The 17,454-nt window shown below is 38.6% G+C and overlaps 1 protein-coding gene across 2 annotated transcripts in view; it reads right to left on the bottom strand.

The window, feature by feature from the left end:
• LOC132149628 (microtubule-associated serine/threonine-protein kinase 1-like) overlaps positions 1-7,681 on the bottom strand; it is a 32,526-nt gene extending 24,845 nt beyond the window's left edge. For both annotated transcript variants that reach the window (XM_059559020.1, XM_059559018.1), the window contains exon 1: positions 7,092-7,681. In XM_059559020.1, the coding sequence (XP_059415003.1) occupies positions 7,092-7,130 (39 nt within the window). In that variant the 5' untranslated portion in view covers positions 7,131-7,681. The remainder of the gene's footprint in view (positions 1-7,091) is intronic.
• Between the last annotated feature and the right edge of the window lie 9,773 nt (positions 7,682-17,454).

Raw genomic sequence — 17,454 nt, forward strand, 5'->3', positions numbered from 1 at the left:
ACACATTATTTTAAATTTATCTTTTAAATAAGGAACAATAAACAAATGTAACATTTTGGAGCCAATCTCAAGCCGCCAGTCAATGAATTGTCTATCCATCCACTGCGGCTGCCATACTGAGACTAGATATGCAAACGCCCCTTAATCGATTGAAATCTAATGACAGGGACACACATTTTGAAGGAAAAGACAGTAGCCTATAGGATGGATTTTGAATGTCCAGTACTATAAAAATAACATTATAGTCCCATCTCGTCTTAAAAATTCTCATAAATTCAGTCATAGTTTTAACATCAGATATTAATTTTAGCTCGTCAACATCCTGTCTTAGTTGCAGAATTTTTTTTTTTGTTAATGAATATTTAATTTCTTCATAATCTTTGTTGACGAAATACACACTGGTCTATTCCACTGAATTACTGTTATAAGCATGAGCCCCGTCAGACTGGTCGTGGCGGAGGTGTTGCAACAATATATAGTGATATTCTCAATGTTACCCAGAAAACAGGAAACAGCTTTAACTAATTCGAAATACTTCTGCTTAATGTTAGACTGTCAGATATGCAAAATAAATCTATTGTGTCTCTTGCTCTGGCTACTGTGTACTGTATAGATCATCAGTGCATTATACAGAATACCTAAAAGAATTTGCAGATTTCCTCTCAGAGCTATTGGTAAATGTTGATAAAGCACTAATTGTCTGAGATTTTAACATTCACATTGATAACACAAATGATGCATTAGGACTTGCGTTTACTGACCTAATAAACCGTTTTGGAGTCAAGCAAAACATCACCTGGCCCAGTCATTGTTTCAATCATACTCTAGATTTAATTAAATCGCATGGAATCGATCTTACCAATATAGATATCGTATTTAATGTTAATTTTTAATATATATAAGGCCATTCCGTTGGGTCATTTGTCCAGTCACAGATACGGTACAGACAGTCCAATCCAATATGGCTCAGTTTTTATGCGTATGTTGCTCTGTCGAGTGGCAGAAATAATTCTATGTAGGCTGTTCTGAGTCAAAACCATGCTTTTCCAAAAAGGAGGAAAGGACTGTTTTTCCCCCCAAGCAGACTGCGCCAACACAGCTATGCCACGACACTGAACAAGTCTATTCGTCATTCACAGCTGTTGAAACAACCTTTTAAAATAGTTTGGGCAAATGAGGACATAAATTAGGTTAAACTACTACATGTCCCCTTTTCAGTCTTGACTATCCTATTCACATGTTGATGGGCGGATAGCGTAAACAAGGCGGGCTATTTGCACTTAGTGTAAATAGATACTCTGATTCTTTTAACATTATATCAAATTTTGCAATGGCTGACATGAGGCTTATACATGTGTTCATTTGTAAATAAAGGCGAACAAAATGTAATCCACAGCACACACACACACGTCTTAACATTACGATATAGAACAGGACAAAAGCCTATTCAAGTCCTCTCTCTATAGCCAACCACTTCTACACATGCTCCAGCTACATTTCATACTTTTGAATTACTTCTGCAAAAAACAGTTTAAAATCACCCAAAGATGCAGGACCTTTATTATACAACTCTTAGACAAAATTGCGGATGACAACAGTTTCCAAGCTAGGATTGGTTTAGTAAAACATTTAAGGTGGGGCTCAACAAAGGTGTATTTGCATGCACATTGTAGATATCATTTGAACTGCTAAATGTGCAGTCCCTGTCAAACAAATCTGGACTTGTATACGACCACATCCTGGATAAGGGGATAGATATTCTCTGTCTTACAGAGACATGGCAGCAGCCTGGAATATACTCATCCCTAAATGAGGCCTGCCCACCCGGGTATAACTACCTTGATAAGGCTCGTACAACTGGCCGTGGTGGGGGCCTAGCTGTTTTACATCGCAGCAACATTGAATTATCCCCCGTGTCTGTGCCCAGTACTGGCTCATTTGAAAGTCTGGTTTTTAGTTGCAAAAAAGCTTTTTCAGCAACAATAGCCCTCGTCTATCGCCCTCCCAAACCACAACCAACTTTCATTCCTGACATTCATGATTTTCTAATCTCCCTCTGCACAGCTCACTCAAATATTCTGGTTATTGGTGATTTCAACATACACGTGGACTCCCATAACTGTAAACTGGCCTCAAATTTCAAACAAACCCTGGATTGTCTTAACCTCCAACAGCTTGTGGATGCCCCCACACACAATAGGGGGCACACACTGGACCTTGTCATTACAGACTCCCTCTCAGTTTCAGGCCTTCAGGTGTATGACGTGGGTGTCTCCGATCACCTGGCGGTTACATTTGAAGTCCCAATATTAGTTCCTCCCACCAAACCAAAACGCCATATTACCTTCAGAAACATTAAGAACTTGGACGCCACCTCCCTCAGTCAACATCTCCAGCATCTCTCCCCCTCTCCTCACTCATCAGCTGATGACTTAATGGACTACTACAACACCAGCCTCACCTCTATTCTGGATTGTCTTGCTCCATTAAAAACCCGGACAGTCACGTTTACCCGCTCTGCCCCCTGGTTTACAAACGAGCTGAGAGGGATGAAGAGGTCTGGCCGTGTCCTGGAGCGTGCCTGCAAAACATCTGACCTGACGGTGCATAAGTTGGCCTACCGGGAACATCGTAGGGCTTATGCCAAAGCACTCTCCAAGGCTAGGTCAGAATACTACTCAACACTTATAAACAACAACCCAGGTAACTCCAAAAAACTGTTCTCCACAATAAATCACATCATCAAACCACAGATTTCCTCATTCTACAGTCCAACTGATATAAATTGCAACCGGTTTCTTGATTTTTTTACATCAAAAATTGACATTATTCGCTCCTCATTTCCACTTCTAAATAGCACCTCACTAGACCTGCCCGCAACACCCATCTCTCAAACCCTATCACAACTGTCCCCCACAACGCAGCAGGAGGTCGAGAACATCATTCGTAAATCCAAAACATCCACTTGCCACCTTGATCCCCTCCCATCTCCTCTGCTTAAAACTCACACTAACTCTATCAGTTCCCTCATAACCAAAATAATAAACATGTCCGTAGAGACAGGCTATGTTCCCACCTCCCTCAAAACTGCTCTCATCAAACCCCTCCTCAAAAAACCCACCATGGACCCTACACCACTGTCGAATTACAGACCAATTTCTAATCTCCCATTCATCTCCAAACTCCTGGAAAAAGTTGTTTCCACCCAGCTCCATAATCATCTCAAATCCAACAGGCTATATGAGAAATTTCAATCTGGTTTTCGTCCCTCCCACAGCACAGAAACAGCTCTTATCAGAGTCACCAGCGATTTGCTGATGGCTTCTGATTCCGGTTCCACATCCCTCCTCATTTTTCTCGACCTCTCTGCTGCGTTTGACACTGTAGACCATCACATTCTCCTGCACCGACTTCAGCACTACACAGGTCTTTCTGGTACTGCCCTGAAATGGTTTCACTCCTATCTCACTGATAGAACCGAGTATGTAGCTCTGGGTGATGTAAAATCCAGACCCCACACTGTCACCTGTGGGGTCCCCCAGGGCTCCGTACTCGGTCCAACCCTCTTCACCATTTACATGCTCCCCTTGGGTCGTGTCGTCAGCAGGCATGGAGTTAATTTCCATTGCTATGCTGACGACACACAACTCTACCTTCAAGTCACTCCCTCTAGCTCCCCCTCTACCACGACTGCCCGCCTTAGCTCCTGCCTGGAGGAGATAGAGGCGTGGATGAGTCAAAACTTCCTTCAGCTGAATGGCTCCAAAACAGAGGTCATTCAAACTGGAACTGTTCATCAACTCCGCTCCTCTCCAATCACCACTGTTTCACTCTTTGGACACACCACCCCCCTTTCTTCCTCTGTTACTAACCTAGGGGTAAAATTTGACCCCCACCTTTCCTTCGACAGTCATGTCACCTCCATCTGCAAAACTGCATTCTTTCACCTCCGCAATATTTCCAAACTGCGCCCCTCCCTCTCCATTTCTGCTGCAGAGAAGCTCGTCCATGCTTTTGTCTCCTCCAGGCTGGACTACTGTAATGCACTCCTCATTGGGATTCCTGGCAGGAGCCTTCAAAAGCTCCAGTATGTTCAGAACAGCGCTGCCAGGGTCCTGATGAGGGTGCGAAAACATGAGCACATCACCCCCATCCTTCGTTCGCTGCACTGGCTCCCCATTCAGTCCCGCATAGAATATAAGGTCCTCCTTCATACCCATCACTGTCTGCACGGTGCGGCCCCCACTTACCTCACTGAGTTGCTCACGCCAAATTCATCAACCAGAACCCGGTCAGGCCAACAGCACCGTTTGGTCATGCCCAGGACACGGCTCAAAAAAATGGGCGACAGGGCCTTTCAAGTCGCTGCTCCCTGCCTGTGGAACGCCCTCCCAGACCACCTCAGGGCCCCGCAGACAGTGGACACATTCAAAAAAGGACTAAAAACCCACCTTTTTACACAGGCTTATTTTAACAGCTAAAGCTTGTTTTTAGTCCCGTCTTTTAACATGTTGTGTTTTTATTGTAATACTGTATTGTTTTTAATTATGTTCTACTGTAGCACTTTGAGATTTGGTGTCAAATGTAAAGTGCTTTACAAATAAAATTTATTATTATTATTATTATTATCTATAAACCTATTTTGACTAGTCAACTGGTTCATTCCAGATATCTATATTGCAATTACGCCTAGTCACAAACCTAAATGCAGATATCTCTAAATATAGTTCTTCCTCAAAAATCTGATTGGGATATCCATAATTAAAGTGCAGATATATATAAATGGGTTTTAACTAGCCATAATTCAAATTCAAGATATCTACAACTGTAATTTGACAAATATCTACAAATGTATTTTGGATACATTTAAAAAAAAAATGATCAAAGATATTTTAAATTGTATTTTGACTAGTCAAATAAAATGTAAAGATATCATGAATTGGGATTACTAGTAGTTAAAACTAATTTGAAGAAATCTCTACTTGAATTAAGACTAGTCAAATTGTAATCTGAAATACCACTAATTAGAATTTAGACTAGGCAAATCATATTTAAAGATATCTTGAATTGGAATTATGACTAATCAAAACTAATTTGACGATATCTGAAAATATTTTTCAATGGATGCCAATGGAAGATTATGACTAGTCGTAATAGCATTGTAAATATCTTCAATGCATATTAAGACTAGTCATAATCAAATTGTAAATATTTTCATTCCGATTACGACGAATCATAATTGCAATATAGATATCTGGAATTACAATTGTGACTATCCGTAATAGGGCTGGGGCGCCGTGTTGCATTCTGGGACGTGGCAGCCATGTTGATAGCCTCGCGAATGTAAACATACAGCAAGTTGAACGAGAAGAAGCAGAGTTGGGAGAAAGAAAAAAGATGTTAAAATCGCAAAAAGGTTGTGGGACTTATAGGGATACTCTAAATAGGGATGCCAGAGACTGGTATGTGGACAAAATCGGCACTATTAACGGTTTGGATCCATATGAAATTCCCAACAAATAACGTTAGAGGAGTATCGACGACGACTTGCTGCCGCACTTTTGCATTACAGATATCTTTGGCTACCTTGTTTGTTTTGTGAGCGCCTACAGTTCAGAATAGTTCCAAAGCAAATGGATGGGTTCAGGAGTTGCAGATCATAAAGCCGGCAAACACTATACATTAATCCGGACAAAGGTAAGCTGCGTTCTACCTAGCTGCTAGTTTAGTAACTGTTAGTGCTAAAAACCAATTCACACATGGACTTTTAACGGTGTTTCAAAATTGTAGTTAGTAGCTGTCAACCCTCCCGTTTTTTCCGGGGTTCTCACGTATTTGAGCTCTTTTCCCGCTGTCTTCCCGTTTTAGTATTTTCCTGTAAAATATCCTGTTAGCCCTTCAATCGGACCTATCAAGTCTCTGTGCTGTTGTCCTGTTGCTACTCCTTGCCATTCCAGCGAACAGATGTTTTCAAAGCATCGTTTTGCTTACTTGAAAGCAACCTTAGTGTGATGTTGGGCTTTTTAAGATAGCGTGGTTGTTGTGAGTACGATTTCACGCCAATCTGTGAGCATTCATGTCAGACCTAGCTTCACAAATCGCTTAACGTAAGTTAATGCAGCAGTCTTGTAGTACGAATTTTTTATGTCAGCAGAGGGAAAGCAACAGAAAGATGAATGTTGAAATTTCCCGTATTTTGTTTGAGTAACCCAGGAAATTTCCCTTATTTTCAATGTTGACTCAAGCTATATAAATGAATATTCAGATGTTATGGTCTCCGTGGTCGCGCCGCCAAGCAGGAAAGCGGTGGAAAGTTAATCCATTCTCATTTTATTTTCCCCATGGCGATTATATGTCGCGCTGATACACCCCACAATACAGCAACGGTTTAGCATGGTCGAAATAGATTTTTAATTAATCAAATTAAGACACACGGATGAGAGGGAGTACATATAAACACTGCGCAGTAGTCCGAGTAGCAGTAAAGGAGGCCATCAACACGGCGGCCACGCCAAGTAATGACGTCACGACGCCCAAGCACTATTATATTTATGGATATTCAAATCCGAGTTTTAAACGCTAAAACGGCTTGCCATAGACAGTCCGATCCAATACGGCACAGTTTTTATGCGTATGTTGCTCTGTCGAGCAGCAGAAATAATTTTATGTAGGCTGTTCTGAGTCAACACCATGCTTTTCCAAAGAGGGGGGACTGTTTAAGTCAATTCGTCATTCACAGCTGTTGAAACAGCCTTTAAAATAGTTTGGGCATAAGAGGACATTAATTAGGTTAAACTACTGAATGTCCGCCCATAGAAATGGAATAATTGTAAAAAAATTAATAAAATTGCAGCTGATTACGAGTACACAACTACCGATCCACGACGTCGCAGTTACTTACTGGCAACGTCACAAAGTTACGTTGTGGCGACGTATACGCATTACGCACCTTTCACTTTTCCCGTTGCCACGATGTAACTTTGGTCACCAGATTACATTGCAGTTACGGAACAGTCATGTATTTTTGTTAGCCGGGCTTGTGTGTGTTGCTAGTAAACATGGTAATGTGTCTAAAGGCATGCATCTCTGACCTGGAGCCGCCTGCGCCTGATTACTCCCGAATCATCCATGTCGCGTGCGGCGAGGGACACGCTGCTGCTGCGGGGATCAGTGGAGACTCACTCCGCTCGGGTCCATCAGGAACGTTATCATGCTCGTACTAAAGGCTGGACGAGGATCTGCGATGCTGGCATCCCGCAGAAGCACGAGCACTGAACGCATGCCTGCGACATCATAAAAAAACTTGCGCGAGATCGTCAACACGATGACGCACTGCGAGCGCGCCCGCTCCTTTTAGCACCTCTCTCTCTCGCTCTCAGTGGTGTTCATTCATGTCATCGTCTCTCTCTGCCTCCGGGATGTTTATCTGTCTCCTTGAGGCGTTATTATTATTAAACGAGGCATTTTATTAATTATTATATATTAGTACGCATGACATTTTTGGCATTTTATGTGTTTGAGCGTCATTCGATAGATCCAGAACAGCAGCGTTTTTGGACACCGCTAGGCACGACCAGCTGGAGGGGCACAGGTGAGCGCATATCTGGCACTGAGCAGACTGAGGGGTGGCCACTGATCTGTATATGACTGGATCGCTCATCGCCTTCTAAACTGACAAAAGAGCAAGACGGAGTGAAGCCACCGGAAGGAGATACCCTACGTCACAGCAGTAGCGTCATCTTACTAAGCATAGCGCCACATAGTGTTTTGGATCATTTAAACGTTTTAATCCACGTTAATGTAAAGTCAGCCTTTTTTATAACGATTTAATCAGATGATTGGTAGATAGACAAAAAAAAAATTTTTTATTTATTTTTCCATTATACAGGTGCTGGTCATATAATTAGAATATCATCAAAAAGTTGATTTATTTCACTAATTTATGACAACTAAGGACTTTCCTTAGTTGTCAGTTATAATCACCAACATTAAAATAAATAAACATTTGAAATATATCAGTCTGTGTGTAATGAATGAATATAATATACAAGTTTCACTTTTTGAATGGAATTAGTGAAATAAATAAACCTTTTATGATATTCTAATTATATGACCAGCACATGTACACATTATCATACATAAGTAGCAAGAGATATAAAAAAAAAACATAAAAGAAAATAAAGCAAACAAATGTTAAGGCAAAGCAGGCACATGTTTAACAATAATTATCAAAATTGAGAAAAGAAAATTAAAATAAATAAAAACTCGAGAAACATGCAATTTATTTTGACCCCCCTTTTGTCCATGCACACATCGAGAAATATGTCCCTGTTATCCTTATATTACAATTGGAAAACAAAAGGTTCTTTGGCCAGTTGCTGGTTGTTAGCCATTTCGGTCTGTGAAAGCTAAAGAAGAGCTTTCTTCTGGTCTTCTTCTTCCAATTGGAGGAACCTCAACTCTCTCACCAAACCTCTGAAGACAAAGAGGTTTTTCTGCAGTCATCCAACTGCAGTGTGGAGGTCTGTTGTTATCCTTGGGTCCTGAATGAGGTGGACAAACAAGTGCTGGAGATGCCTTTAATAATACTGTGCATTCAGTATCACATAATACTGAATATCTGATTGTTTTTGTGCCCCTATTTGAGATATAAAAAACACCCTGTTGCAGATTTCAGTCTCCTGCTCTTAAAGCACTTGCACACAGTGAGGACATGTTTCCTTTGTAGACTGCTGGACAGAATAAAACGTGAGAAAAGATACATTTCAAGAGCAAACTTTTCAAAGAGAATGAGGCACCACTATTTTAGTATTAGAGGAAAATCAAACTGACAAATAAGGAAAGGTAAATATTAATATAATCATCAAATTGAATTAGATCCTAATGATCTTTTTAAACAACAACTTACAGCTGTGAAATCAAAGGGCATCTCAAGGACCATGCACAGGGCATACTGAAAAAAACTTTAATACAGAGGTCAAGGAGAGCATTGTTTATCCAATCTAATGAAAACAAAGTTATATAATCTATTTAATTAATCACAAACTAAATTTGGCTGTGGAAATACCCCAAAGGGAAATAAATAATTTATTGTATTCAACATCAAATTAATTATATGTTTAGGCTACAACGGCTTAACGTGAACTTTTCAACATAAAAGATCATTTGAGAAACAACTCCACAACAGTTTTGTTACCAACAGTCTTCAAAATCCCTTCTTTTATTTTCCACAAAAGAAAAAAAGTCATTCAGGTCAGGTTTGAGTAAATGATGACATAATACAATTTTTGGGGGCATGTTTTCCCCCTTTATGTTAAATTAAATAATACTCTAAATAAGAAACTAATACTGCCAGCAGGTGGCGGTAAATGTCCTTATGAGTCATTAATTCATTCGATTCGTTCAAACGGCTGATTCATTCAGGAGTTCAGTAAACGACTCACTTTATGAATCGGCTTTTTAATCATTGGTTCACCCAATTCTTTCATAACGCAGATTCATTCAAAAAACTAAACACCACTGTGTCTCTCTGAGATACACAACAATTCTTCTGTGGCTTTAGTTTATTGGTAATATTTTTGTTGGCAAAACAGAGTAAAAACAGACAATACTGTGTGTATATTGTACATAACACAATAATATAATTACACAATGATATAATATATGATACCCAGTAAAATTATGGTATATATAATTGTGTTATATTGTAAAATATAACACAATATTAACTTCTTATTTACTGAACTGTTGTGTAAAATCACATTTGGGACAAACAGCACTCATGTGATTGCTCTCGCTGCTTTTGTGATATCAGTTGCATAAATATGAGACAGAAAGAGAAAAAAACTCATACAGGAGCATTTTTCCCCCAAATATCTTGAATTTCAGGGCATAACTGCATTTATGGAATAGTTGCCCTGCATCATATCAAAGTCCTTTTCTATAGTATTTAATCATATTTGATCATTACATACACATATACATATACAGGTGCTTCTCAAATTAGAATATCGTGGAAAAATTAATCTATTTCAGTAAATCATCTCAACAAATTAGAATATGGTGACATGCCAGTCAGCTCAAAACACCTGCAAAGGTTTCCTGAGCCTTCAAAACTGTCTCTCAGTTTGGTTCACTGGGCTACACAATCATGGGGAAGACTGCTGACCTGACAGTTGTGCAGAAGACAACATTGACACCCTTCACAATGAGGGTAAGCCACAAACATTCATTGCCAAAGAAGCTGACTGTTCACAGAGTGTTGTATCAAAGCATGTTAACAGAGAGTTGAGTGGAAGGAAAGATTATGGATGAAAAAGGTGCACAACCAACCGAGAGAACCACAGCTTAATGAGGATTGTCAAGCAAAATTGGTTCAAGAATTTGAGTGAACTTCACAAGGAATGGACTGAGGCTGTCATGATCTGGTCTATGAACTTCCATTCACTCACCACCAGAGGTCACCCGCTCACTACATGGAGTCTTGCACGGTGAACTGTTTGTTGATGGTTTTCATATTTCCACTAAAGCATTCCACTGAAGTCTCTGTCCATGGTGCTGATCATCAGACCAACACACCTCAGCACTCACATTCACCCCATCTGAACACTTAAATCACACTTAAAATGTGTGCCTGTCATCATGCTGCAAAACGAAATGTCAAAGTGTCAGCAGAAGCCCACATTTTCAAACATACATATTACGTTTGCTGGGTTTGAAATGCTAAAAAATTTATAAAGCATGCTAATATTTAACATGATAAATGATAACAAGACACCAAATGAGACAAAAAAGATCAAATTTACTTGAATTAAAGAGTTTTTTCAGAGGCTATATATTTAATTTTAAGTGCATTTTTCACACTTTCTATTAACATTTTTTTTTTAATTGAACTAGATATATTTAAAAAAAAACGTATGATTTGTGTGTGTGTTGTATTCAGTGATTTAATTGTGTAAACTGTGAACATGTGACGTATGAATTATCTGTGATGCTCACACTGACGTCTTGAAGTTCAATGGAAGATTAATTTGGGCGCAGACGAATAGAAAACAAATCATTCAGATCTTCTGCCAGAGACACAAGCTGGAGGAGGATCTGCTCCAAACAAACACACAAGCTGTTGATTCATGAGTAAGACTCAGTCCAGAAATACTCAGCAGACAGACATCGTTCATTACATATTCAGTGTCAAACATTGTTCTGTGATGGCAGAATCAACCAGTGCTCCCCAGAGCTGAATGATTAGCATCATATTTCAGATGGAAACTGTGTAAAGCCTTTATTTTTTATGCTAGCAAAGCCTTTTTTCTTTTTTGAACAGTTTATTGATTCTTTAGGGAAAAATCTAATAAAGAGTATAAACTATATAAAATTGCATCTTGGCAAGATTGACACTGTGACAGTGTTATAGTGCCATATTAAATAATAATAAATAAATCTAAGGTAATGATATTACTCATAATCTTTTGAGAATAAATTCAAAATTATGAGAAAGTTGTAGCAATATGAGATTAAAACGAATATTTTGAGATTAAAGTCATCGTATTTTGAGAATAAAGTCAAAATTACAAGGATAAAGTCATATAAAAACTTGATTAAAGTCAAGATATTGAAAAAGGTCATAAATCACTCTGTTTTTCGACAGAAACAAAAAAAGTTAGTTATAATTTTATTAGACCTCAGGGAACATAATAAAATAAAAAATTAAATATAAAAAAATGTCATTGACCGCTTTAGCGAGCGCATTGGGTCAAAGCGAACCACAGACCGTGCACGCGCATATCATCGCGGAGCCGCGCTCGTATTCTCTCATGAGAGGTTGTCATTAGCGGAAACCTCACGATTGTCTTTAGAAAACCAGAAAAAGATGTAAATACCGCTACATTAATTTATTATGCTGCTCTGTCCGTGGGAACGGTGGCCTTGCTTCCTGCTCCCTGATTGGCTGGAATCGCGGCAGACTCTCATGTGCACGAGCTCAGCTGTCAGGCTACTGGGCTTACATGAGGTGCTGTTGTGCACGAGCGTCATGGAATACTTCTGCCGTTGTGCACGCGCGCCCTCTTCTGGTCGGAGATACTGCCCCTTTAATAAAATGTCGTTGTATGGTTGGGCACACTTTGTGTTTTATTTAGTTATTTATTTATCTGTTATAAACAAAAGCATTTAACGGTGAATCAAAACAGTGTATGCACATACAAAACAGCTCGTTATGCTGCTTGATATTGCAAACTGATTGTTGTCATATTATTGTATGTATAATCATATTCATAATCACACTGGTTTGTGGTGCAAATAGGTTTTAGGTTTACTGCACTTATTCATAGAACATACCATATTTTTGAATTGCAAATTAAGACATTTTTAGTATTAATTGTTCACTTCATTTTTTTTTTTTTTTTTTAATATATGATTTTTCTTCATGAGCTTCACCAATAAACCATCAGTATTAATCTGTCAGAGTAGTTACTTTTTTAAATATGTCAGATGAAGAAGATTAATAATTTGTGTGTGTGTGTGTGTGTGTGTGTGTGTGTGTGTGTGTGGTCAGACAGTAAAGCAGCTTGGCCTGCAGAATGAGACTGAGTTTAATTCAGAGTAGTGATCTGCAGCAGGTCAAATGAATGAACGGACAAACACGGGACAGATTTACTGCTCACGTACAAACCAACCCACATGATCCTGCTGTGACATTTAAAGACAGCTGTCGAGGAACATAAATGTCAATTATAAGAGAATTCAGTGTAAACTCACACATTTGTTAGAATCGGCCTTTACCTACTTTCCACCAAAAACCCCACCTCACTGCGATCTGTTTGTCTCTGATACACAGATGAGTGTTATGAGTGTCCACAGTGTTCAGACAGTTAATTGATCCTTCAGAACACATCTCAGGTGTGAAAGACACACTACACCTGCTGTTTGACAGACATGACCTCTGGTGACCTCACTCACTGTTTAGACACTCAAATTCATCTTATAAGTTTTTATATGATGTAAATGTGAATTTAAGTGTTTAAACCTGAGCCATGAAGCATCGAATATCACAGAGTGAAGCAAGGGTGAAGGATAGTTTCACACAGTCAGGAAGTAAACAAATAACAACAACAAAACTCAGAACACCTTAGAAACAGATTAGTATCCTAGCAACAACACATTCTAGAATCTTCGGCCCATTTTCTTTTTTCTTTCAGAATATTTAAGTATAAAATGCATACATATTAATGTAATCCATTTTTAAATATACTTTTTTTTTTTTTTACCAGATATTATTCTTAAATGGCTAATTATTTTTCTCTTTTAATTTGTTATTAATAGCTTTACTTATTTTTGTTTCATTATTATTTTTTCAATCTTTTTTAATTTAACCTTAACTGATTTGATTTCTTTGTATTTATTATCTTTTTTCTAATACGCCTGTGTAAAATAAATGAACTTTCCGCTCTGCGTGTGAATTAATGTGCTATATTAATAAACCTGCCTGCCAGATGAAATGTAAATGATTTAAATCTAGACCTAACAGTCTTTCCACAACTGAAATACAAGATCTAATTTCCCATTGCAAGCATAATTTTTTGGTTTATCATCCTTCTATAATGTACCATAAAAACTCAACTGTGCCCCGTTAAATAATCATCTGGAGAAAATATTAATATATTATTTAAACGTATGCATTTTGCATTATGCATTTTCTTGGGAATCGAACCCATGACCTTGCGGTTGCGAGTTCTATATGCTCTCCTTGCCCTCACATGAGTTATAAACAACTGTAAGAGTAAATAGTTTCACACTCCTGATGTCAGAGCTGTTTACCTGTGTGCCTCTTTTCCCGTAACTAATGAGCTTAAAGCATTAAGATCCTCGCGTCTACCTGACCCTGCACATGGCTATCTGTTTCTCATCCTGTTGACGCAGTCTGGTGTTTCCCGTCAGGATCTGACGTGTCTTGAGTCCGCCATGGCTCTTATAAAGAGGCCTTGTGTTGTTCACATCGACCAGCTGTCTCTACCTGAGCACACATGGAGCCCGTGATCCAATCGGTGAGCGTGAGGGTCTCAGACACGGTTTACCCCCGCAGGACAGTCCGTGTGATGCCGAGAGGAGCCTCCACTCATTTCGGCGGGAGCACCATTGTGATTCTGTCCTCGTACGCCGTTGCAACTCTGGCCATGAACTGCAGCAAAAAGATCCAGAAAGAGAGATTGAAAGCATCTGAAAACTGACTTGGAGTGCCTCATCGAACACTGCTGTCATCTGATACAGACGTGAACCTTGGAGAAACTTTTTGAAGTTTGTCACACTTTGGCAGCGTACTTGTCCTCAAGGTTTGGGTCGATACATCCATGCAAACTTTGAAGAGATGTTGAACAATTAAGCCAAGAACAGGGAAACTGACTCGATTATCTGCACTCGCTCTCATATGAGTCCACTGAGCACCAGTGCATCTCAAGACACTGGAAAACTAATCAAAATGAGGCCTGGAAGTAGATCTTATAGGCCTTTTTACTGATATCTGAATTAAATCAGTTTGTTGATTTCATTCCCATCGTGAAGCACTGTGATACACAGAGAGTTTTATAAAATCATTTGTTTATTGCAATGTACAGAAATGATGATAAAATGTTTAATACATTGTGTAAAGAAGCTTGATTGACTTTGCTTTATTAGACATGCTCTTCATAAAGCATATAATGTTATTTAAGATGAATGAAGACAGTTGTTAGTGATTAAATAATATCGTGATTCATTTGCATGCTTACAAGAGCAGACTGTTTGTTTGTTTGTTTTTACAACTGCAGATTCCTTCAGAATAAAAGGTCATTTAAAAACTAGATTTTCCTCTGAAGTCAATGTGAGTGGTATTTACATGTGCAAAACTCAATGCTAAGGCCCATTCAAACTTCCAAAGTCTTTCCAAAGACGCTATCTAAACAGATAATGTTTTAATAATAGCTCTAATTCCACGAGAATAGAAAAGTCCACACCATAAATACAGTGATAGTGACACAGAGCAGTGATAGTGTTGCTTTCAGAACATTTTTAGGGAGTTCTGGGTGGTTTTAAGCACGTATTTGCTGGCTGTTCTTAGTGGTTACCAACTGGAATAAAACAAAAACACTTTGTGAAGTAACAACACACTTCTCTTCAACAAGACACATGATTTTTTTTATTTTAATACTTTAATAGTTTGTGTTAGAGGTTTGGGGTTTATTCCACAAAGAGACTTTTTATTTAAATTTTAAAATTAAATTTCAAATCCCAAACTGTCAGTCAACAGGAGAAATCATGATGAATGGTCTTGAGTGACCTGACCTGTGCTGCACTTCCTCAGTCCACCTCTAGATGGAGCGCAGTACAGCTGACTGTCAGACTCAGGCCGGCCAGCAGAGGGCGCTCTAATGATGATTTGTATGAACCTGTGAAGTGAAGAAACTCTATGCATGCAGAAAAACATGACAGCAGCCTAATTTACCCTCTGAATAAAAGTCATAAAAAACTAAAGAAAAATAGAAAGTTACTCACTACTGAATATCTAGCTTTAATAAGAATCATTATTGAATTCATAGAGTTTGATACATTTGTTTATTCTGTTTCTGTAGTACCTTTGTTTGTTTTTAATGCAAATATTGCAATAAAGGGAAATCCTGGCGGGACTTATAAAATGCTACAGTTAGGTGGCAACAAATTAACTCTGTGCACAAATTCCTTTCTAGACTGGATTATTATCCAGCCTCAAACTTTTGAATAAAACTACATTTAATGGCATTCATAAGTATTTGAAAAATACCATAGTGTTACCACAGTACCATGCCCACAGTAGCAGTACTTTTAGTTTTTGTGACTGATATTGACACATTGTAGGCCATGAATCTGTGTATTTTAGGTAAGATATGATGGTCTTGGTGAAAACCATGTCCAATCAGTCCATACAAGCAAAACCAGCTCTGAATGACAGAACAAATGCAGTGCAATTAGCAGCGGTCCCGTTGTCATAATGTGAGTGACCTCTCCAGACGAACACAACAGCTCATCCATGAATAGATTTGATACAAAGGATTATTATTAAAGCTCAGATGACCAAAGGCTAACAGCTTCTGTCTGCTGTCCCCAGACCCAAAATAAAACACTGGAGCCCCTGCTTACGAAACCGTCTGTATCACTGTGAATCGCTCTGACAGGCCTCAAATGCATAAGACAGCTGATGACAAGAGTGAAAACACACATTCAGAGACGTCCTGCAGCTCTGTGTGTGTCCTCTCAGCTCTCTAACTAGGACACAGGGTTTGCGTTTAGGGCCAAAAACGTCTTAAAGCAGCGCACGGAGGTGGGATTATTCCAGAAGGAAGATTAGAGATGGAAAAACCAGCAAAACAAGCCTTCAGTGTCTGCTGAGAGAAAACCTCTCATGATCTGGTCTCTGCAAACGGCTGCTTTCTGGTCTCAAAAATATGTCATATTCCACTAAATATATCGGACAGGAAGATTATCTGGCTAATATTTGACCATTTTGAGATGATTTTTACATCCTCATTATGATTAATTTTTATTTTTGTATTTTTCATTAAATTGAAAGTTTTAGCAGATGTGTGTTTTGTCATTTTTATTACACTATTATATATATATTAATTGTAATACTGATTTTCCTTGTAATTTACAGTTTTACATTTTTTTTGTACAGTGTTATTGTTTATATATATATATATCAGTTTTATTTCAGTACATCATAAAGTAAATGAAACTGAGAAATGTTGTTTTGGCAACTAACTGATACAAAAAATGTCTAAGTTTTTAATATTTTATTTTATTTCAGTAAATATTTATTTGATTTCAAGTAACAAAACATTTTTTTTTACATGGTTTCAGTCTTTTTTTCTTTTTTTATACTAACCCTGCAATTCATATGCATTGTGTTGTTTTTGTGAATTTTGAGTAGTACTTTACAACACATTTCATTTCTCGTGCACTTTTGCAGTTTATCTCATCAGTTTAGATTGACAAGCGAGACTTTAGAGCAGCTAGACCATACGTTCGTGTTGACATGCTTGTGATGGGACAAGAAGCTTAGGTGTCCCAGATTATCCTAATTCCCCCAGATTCACCTCCAGTCTCTGTCAGCTTCTGTACCTAGGTTTTGGGGAAAACAAAACAACAGAAAACACAGCCAGCAAGTGCAGTGACTCAGATGCACACGATCAGATGCACTTAGAAGCCAGGTCAAATGAAATAAAGCCTCTGTACTGTTATCATTAGAGAGCATTATCAATGTGTCTTTGTTTTGACTGTTTACAGTAGGCTGTTATTGCTTTTATTATGTTTCTTTGATAACTGCACTCATCGAGATCAACCCGATGACAAATGTGTGTGTGTGTGTGTGTGTGTGTGTGTGTGTGTGTGTGTGTGTGTGTGTGAGTGTCTGTGTGTGTGTGTGTGTGTGTGTGTGTGTGTGTGTGT

This window comes from Carassius carassius, chromosome 9 (genome assembly GCF_963082965.1).
Source record: "Carassius carassius chromosome 9, fCarCar2.1, whole genome shotgun sequence".
NCBI classification, from domain to species: domain Eukaryota; kingdom Metazoa; phylum Chordata; class Actinopteri; order Cypriniformes; family Cyprinidae; genus Carassius; species Carassius carassius.